At 45.6% G+C, this 7,476-nt stretch overlaps 1 protein-coding gene across 1 annotated transcript in view; it reads left to right on the forward strand.

Moving 5' to 3' along the window:
- Window positions 1-5,382, forward strand: part of LOC140202409 (aldo-keto reductase family 1 member D1-like) — a 63,520-nt gene extending 58,138 nt beyond the window's left edge. The window contains exons 8-10 of the mRNA XM_072267282.1: window positions 881-1,046; window positions 1,713-1,795; window positions 4,882-5,382. Of these exons, the coding sequence (XP_072123383.1) occupies window positions 881-1,046; window positions 1,713-1,795; window positions 4,882-4,924 (292 nt within the window). The 3' untranslated portion in view covers window positions 4,925-5,382. The remainder of the gene's footprint in view (window positions 1-880; window positions 1,047-1,712; window positions 1,796-4,881) is intronic.
- The last annotated feature ends 2,094 nt before the right edge of the window (window positions 5,383-7,476 follow it).

Here is a 7,476-nt window from a genome sequence, read left to right on the forward strand (position 1 = left end):
GGGGTGGGAGGAAAATGGAGGCTCCATGTACCCAAGAGCTGACCTTGGGGCCTGGGAGACACGGCATAATCAAAGACCTTACCTATCCAGGACATTCTCTCTTGTCCCTTCTTCCATTGGGCTTAAAAACGCATACCACCAGGCTAAATGGCAGCTTCTATCCCGGTGCAATAAGACTATTAAATGGTTCTCTAGTAGAATAAGATAGACTCCCGACCTCACATGGCCCTCGACATGGCCCTTACAACTTGTCGTCTGCCTTCACTGCACTTCCTCTGCGTCTCTTACACTTTGTTCTGCATTCTGCTATCGCTTTGTCTTGTACTACTTTAATGCACTGAGTAATGAATTGATTTGTGTGAACAGTATCCAAGACAAGCTTTTAGCTGTATCACAGTACTGTATAATAAACCAATACCACTCAGGTGTTCCCTGTCTCTTAGTGCGCACTGTTCGTTCTACTGTGACAAGCCTGTGGTTTCAAATGTCGTCACAGCAAATTAATCACATGATCAAATCCACTGGACTGGAAAGAGCCAGAAATACTGGGGTTCAGTTCCTACTCTCTGCTGAGTGAACCGCAGTCACGTGTCCCGAGTCGGGGAGAATTAAGGAGGATTATCACCACCATCACTCCTCCCCACACCAATCTCTACTGTGAATTCCCATTCTTCTTGTGCTCTCCCACTGCCAACCACTGTTCAATCTTCCCACGACTGCGACTGTGTGCAGAGTCGGGATGGGTGCCGAACAGCTTGGCCTGGTAACTACTATCTTGCCTCACAGGCGCCAGGTGATACGCAGCACCGCAGAACAGGACACCTTTCTCTCGGGAACGGCCACTGCATTCTCCAATGACATGCTGCTTTTCTGTCGGCAGGGTGAACATGAAGATTCCCCCCTTGTTGGAAGATCCTGTCCTCAATGCTGTGGCAACTAAGTACAAGAAAACCGCTGCACAGGTGGCCTTGCGTTACCAGATCCAACGCAAAATTGTTGTCATCCCAAAAAGTTTTAACCCAGAGCGCATCAAGCAGAATTTTGAGGTAAAGTTTTAAGATTCTTTTATGACGAGATAAACACTTCAAACAGCTGCATGAATATACCCATGACAATGATTTTGCACCATATGAACCTCTTTATATTCCTCCAACTCCTTTACTTAAATTTACTTATTCACCTTGAACCCGTATTGGATCGATTGCAAGACTATGGCAGGTGAGCATGTGGCCAATCGATCACATGGTGAATTGATTTTGCAGACTTTCGGGTGCGCACGTTTACGCTTCGCAGGCCCAGTACATTGCTCCCGCGCTGTAGGCTGCCCACATGTACCATGGCTGACATCACTCAATAATACCCCATATTCCCACTTACTCCGTCACCATTTTTGTTCCGTGCAGCGTAACACACTTCAATTACTTTGTGTCACAGCTAGCTTCATATTCTACCTGTTCTGTGGGGGCAACTTTGTCCTAGATTCCCAACCGAATCTGTTACTCTCGTTCTGGTCTCTGGATAGACACCGAAATGTTTCTGGTAGAAGCAAACACAATGTCAGCCCAATCATTCCTCTCAGGATGAATAGGAAGCGAGAGCAACAGTGCGGTTGCTATCCAGGCAAGGAATAACTTAAAGGCGAACTTCAGTCGATAAAAACCAAATAACTTTTATTTTCATCTTACTGCTTTGAATTCTCTTTTTATTTGTAGATTTTTGACTTTTCTTTAGCGGATGAAGAGATGAAAGCCATTGATGCACTCAACAAAAATCAACGATACGTGGAGCTTTTAATGTAAGCCTCCCATTTGTTGAACAGATCTCATTGCTAGCAGTCTCATTTCAGAGCATCCACCTACTTGAGGCTGGGCTTGTGTCCTCTTTGAGCCTTAAGGTGTGACCTGATAGAGATATACAAAATCATAAGGAGAACAGATAGGATCTCTATTTGGGGGGGGGTGGGTGGCAAAGATAAGAGGGAAGAGGGTTCTGGTTTGAGGTGAGAGGAAGGAGTTGAGAGGGGACGTGAGGAGGAAGTTTTACCTCACAGTAGTCCAGAACATGCCGTCTGAGGAAGTGGTAGGGGCAGATTCTCTAACAACATTTAAAAACAAACCTCCAGACAAGTACTTGAATCACCAAGGCATAAAAGGGCACTGACCTGTGCAGTAAAGTGGAACTAATGGAAACTGGTACAATGGGCAATATGGAGTTTTTGAGCAGAAGGGCCTGCTTCTGTGATGTGCATCACTTTGATTGAACAATGAGGGATGATTGTTTAATGTGACGCGGTCCCTTGTTCACACAAATCTCACTAATCTCAACCAGACCCAGTTCTAGACTTGGTTCTCACAACACTTCCTATTTGATAAGACACACAAAGTGCTGGAGCTGGAATCAGGCAGCGTCTGTGAAGGAGAATATACTACACTGATGGTCAGAATTTACAAGAAAGATATTAATAAGATTAAAAGAGTACAGAGAAAATTTACAAGGATGTCGTTGGGACTTGAGGACCTGCATTGTAGGGAAAGGTTGAAAAGGTTAGGACTTTACTCCCTCGAGCACAGGAGACCGAGGAGAGTGGATAAAGAAGTCACCGTCAAGGCGGGCGTGGAACTCACTGAGACGCAGGTGCAGGGGGACAAAAGGGCAGTGTATAGTCTTGCACTTCAGTATAAGGAGTTAAGGCATTGGCTAGTTTCTAAATGGAGAGCAAATTCACAAATGAGAGTGCAAAGGGACTTGGGGAATCCTCGTGCATAATTCCCTAAAGGTTAACAGACAGGTTGAGTAAGGAAGGCAAGTGCAATATTAGCATTCATTCTGAGTGGACTAGAGTATAAAAGCAGGGCTGTTAAGCTGAGTTATTGGTCAGACCACATTTAACATATTGTGAGTAGTTTTGGGTGTCATATCTAAGGAAGGATGCACTGGCATTGGAGAGGATCCAGAGGAGGTTTACGAGAATGATCTCAGGAATGAAGGTATTAATGTTTGAGGAGCATTTGATGGCTCTGGGCTTACACTTGCTGGAGTTTAGAAGGATGAGGGGGATTTCATTCAAGCCCACCGAATATTGAAAGGCTTGGATAGAGTTGGTTTGGAGAGAATTGGTTGGCAGACAGGAAGCAAAAAGTGGGAATAAACGAGACCTTTTCAGAATGGCAGGCAGTGACTAGTGGGGTACCGCAAGGCTCAGTGCTGGGACCCCAGTTGTTTACAATATATATTAATGACTTAGACGAGGGAATTAAATGCAGCATCTCCAAGTTTGCGGATGACACGAAGCTGGGCGGCAGTGTTAGCTGTGAGGAGGATACTAAGAGGATGCTGAGTGACTTGGATAGGTTAGGTGAGTGGGCAAATTCATGGCAGATGCAATTTATTGTGGATAAATGTGATGTTATCCACTTTGGTGGCAAAAACAGGAAAACAGATTATTATCTGAATGGTGGCTGATTAAGAAAAGGGGAGGTGCAACGAGACCTGGGTGTCATTGTACACCAGTCATTGAAAGTGGGCATGCAGGTACAGCAGGCGGTGAAAAAGGCGAATGGTATGCTGGCATTCATAGCAAAAGGATTCGAGTACAGGAGCAGGGAGGTACTACTGCAGTTGTACAAGGCCTTGGTGAGACCACACCTGGAGTATTGTGTGCAGTTTTGGTCCCCTAATATGAGGAAAGACATTCTTGCCATAGAGGGAGTACAAAGAAGGCTCACCAGATTGATTCCTGGGATGGCAGAACTTTCATATGATGAAAGACTGGATCGATTAGGCTTATACTCGCTGGAATAGAAGATTGAGGGGGGATCTTATTGAAACATATAAAATTCTAAAGGGATTGGACAGGCTAGATGCAGGAAGATTGTTCCTGATGTTGGGGAAGTCCAGAACAGTTTAAGGATAAAGGGGAAGCCTTTTAGGACCGAGATGAGGAAAAACTTCTTCACACAGAGAGTGGTGAATCTGTGGAATTCTCTGCCACAGGAAACAGTTGAGGCCAGTTCATTGGCTATACTTAAGAGGGAGTTAGATATGGCCCTTGTGGCTAAAGGGATCAGGAGGTATGGAGAGAAGGCAGGTACAGGGTTCTGAGTTGGATGATCAGCCATGATCATACTAAATGGCGGTGCAGGCTCGAAGGGCTGAATGGCCCATTCCTGCACCTATTTTCTATGTTTCTATGAATCCAATAGTGAGCGAATCTAGGACCAGAGAGTACAGCCTCATAATAGGACATCCCTATAGAAGAGAGGTAAGGAGCAATTTCTTTAACCAGACAGTGGTAGCTGACCTACTTCAGCACATTGTGTGTTTTGCTCAAGATTTCCACCATCTGCAGAATCCGTTATGTTTCTTATTTTCTTTTGAATGACCGCTTTGATTTTCCCCTGACCTTTCCCACTGATGTAACCATTCCATTGGGATGAACTAACAAAGCATTAATAAGGTACAAGCAGATAATGATCAACCTACTTCAAGTACACAACCTGCCAACTTTATTGGAGCAGCTGTTGTTCAAAAAAAAATCCACAGCTGGACTGGAAGGAAAGGGCAAAGATACCAGAATGATTTCCAATCCTGATGACGGGTCTCGACCCAAAACATCAATTGCTTATCCATTTCCATAGATGCTGCCTGACCTGCTGAGTTCCTCCTACATTTTGTGTGTAACTCTGGATTTCCACTATCTGCAGAATCTCTCTTGTATATGTTACTAAGTTATCTTCTTTTCTGTAGTCTGACCTATTGTTATTGAAATGCAGCCCACCACAGTGGTATAATCTGCAAATTTATAGATGGAATTAGAGCGGAATCTGGTTGTGTTTTTTGTAATCAAACCTCACACTGTCACCCTCTGCTCTCCCACTGTAGATGGAAGGATCACCTAGAATACCCCTTCGATGATGACTATTAAACTGGAGAGTCTGCTGGAAGTGTTGCAACAATGCAGAAGGGAAGCTGTGGTGCTGAATCGAGCAAAATGAAATTAATTTGGCAGTACATATGTACCGCAACATAGTAGTAAATTTAGCAAATGCAAATAAGGACAAAGTTTCACATTTTAGTGGTGCCTGATCACATTTCCCAGAATTCACGAGACACAAAGACTTGCCACAAGTAGTTAGCGCTTTCACACAGTAGTAGATATAACCGGATAAATTTGGTGCCTGATCAGTAGTTGTGCTGTATCAAATGCCTGGGCTCTCTCTGCCTCTGTTTTGATCCTTTGAGCAGGGCTGCTCTCAGCTTTACCACTAAGGACGCTGTGTCTTGTCTACTGCACCTCAAATGAGGGGTGATCACTATTCTACTGCAGCCCACAAATGTAATACAATTTCTGAAATGTAATAAATAAAAAATATAAATTTCTAACTGCATCAGCATAAATCCCGGTCTGTATGTTATTGATGTGTAGGTAACGGTCTGCAGCCTTCTGGGCACACCTAGGGATGGACAAAGATGAGATTATGCTTGGTCGGAAACGCAAACCAGCTTTTCCTTTTTTTTTGGCACGTGTGTGCGTCTGTGTGCTTGTGTCCGTGTGTGTGCGATGTTGGCGGGACAATATCTTTTTCATGCCTTTACAAGGCGCGGAGCGAGAGAGAGAGACTGTGTGGCACGCCACTCCTCACACAGACATTTCGCAGTATTTTTCCCTTTATTTTATGAGGTCGAGTTGCGATCTGGACACTCAACCCGGCACAGATGGAAAGCACACTCGGGAGTGGACCCGACTGGGTTCGAACCCAGGAACCTCCGTTCCGGAGTCCGGTGCTGATGTCATTGCGCCAACAGCCGGCCCAGACAGATCAGTTTTTCCTAACACTTACTCAGACTTTAGGGGAAGTTATGAAAAGTTTAAGGTACACAATGGCAGATTGTTTCCTCTAGATGAGGAACAAGAGAACACAGATATGGGTGAGTGACAAATACTATTCTAAAGCTCTGGTTGCTGCACTTATCAAAAGTGCCAAATGGATGGTGCAGTTTGGCTTGATACTGAGATCCCTCTATCACAGAATCCTGCCTTTTGCCAATTCTTGACACAGTATATGAGCTGTACATAAGCTAGTAAATTGGTTTATTCTTGTCACGTGTACTGTGTGTGGCCTCCGTCGGTCGTGGTCGACCATGGGCACTGCACCTCTGGTAGTCACTGGCTTGTCGAGCAGCGTCGACTGTGGTTATTGAGGCTGATCCTGAAATGGCAGGCTCTGCTACAGTTGCTGTATGTGTAGGGCATCGTGGAATTGTTGTCCGCTGTCCGCTGTGCTCTCCGTTTAGCTCTCCGCTCCTCAAACTGACTCAGGATCACTCTTTCTCCTTGCTCTAGGTGTTGCTGAAGAGTACCTCACCATTTGTTGCGGTCATCTGCTGTATCCTCCCAGCTCTCTGTGTTGACTTTAAAGGCTTTCATGTCGCAATTACAGAAGTCCTTGAAGTGAAGCTGGGGTCTACCAGTGTTCCTCTTGCCTGTTGCTAGTTCTCCGTAGAGGATGTCCTTTGGCAGTCTACCATCCTTCATACGATGGACGTGGCCCAGCCAGCGCAGTCTGCGTTGTCTTAAAAGCGTGAACATTGTGGGAGGTCCAGCGTGGGACAGGACCTCAGAGTTTGGGGCTTTGTCTCTCCAGGTGATGCGAGGATGCGGCGAAGACTGTGCAGGTGAAAACTATTGAGTTTCCTCTCCTGCTTGGAGTAGATGGTCCAAGTCTCACTACCATACAGGAGGGTGCTGATAACGCATGCATTGAACACAGCAGTCTTGGTCTTTGTAGCGAGTTTTGGATTCTCTCTGACCTGCGAGGAGAGTCGAGCAAGGATCGATGCTGCTTTGCCGGTAGCCTATTGATTTCAGCATCAAGGGAGAGAGTGTCGCTAGTGGTCAACCCCAAGTATGTGAACTCGTGGACCACTTCTAGATCGTATTGTCAACGGTAATGACTGGAGTCTCCATTACGTTCTGGGCAAGGACATTTGTTTTCTTTAGGCTGGTGGTAAGCCCGAAGTCCTTGCAAGCCTTAGAGAAGCAGTCCATGAGAGCTTGTAGTTGCTGTTTGGTGTGCGAGTTTATAGCAGCGTCATTGGCAAAGAACATGTCACATATTAAGATCTTTCACACCTTTGTTCTTGCTCTCAGACGCGCAGGGTTGAACAGCCGGCCATCAGACCTGGTGTGGATGTAGATGCCTTCTGTTGACATCCCAAACACGTGCTTCAATAGCAGAAAGAAGATGCCGAATAATGTTGGGGCCAACACGCATCCTTGTTTGACTCCACTACGAATAGCAAAGGGTTCTGATGAGCTGCCATCATACTGAACAGTAGCCCTCATGTCGGCATGGAATGACTTGAAGATAGTTCAGAGTTTTGGGGCACAGCTGATCTTGAGGAGAGTCTGAAAGAACCCATCCCTGCTGACAAGGTCGAATGCCTTGGTCAAGTCGATGAAAGCGACATAGTGGG

This window comes from Mobula birostris, chromosome 9, assembly GCF_030028105.1.
Source record: "Mobula birostris isolate sMobBir1 chromosome 9, sMobBir1.hap1, whole genome shotgun sequence".
In the NCBI taxonomy this organism is placed as follows: Eukaryota; Metazoa; Chordata; class Chondrichthyes; order Myliobatiformes; family Myliobatidae; genus Mobula; species Mobula birostris.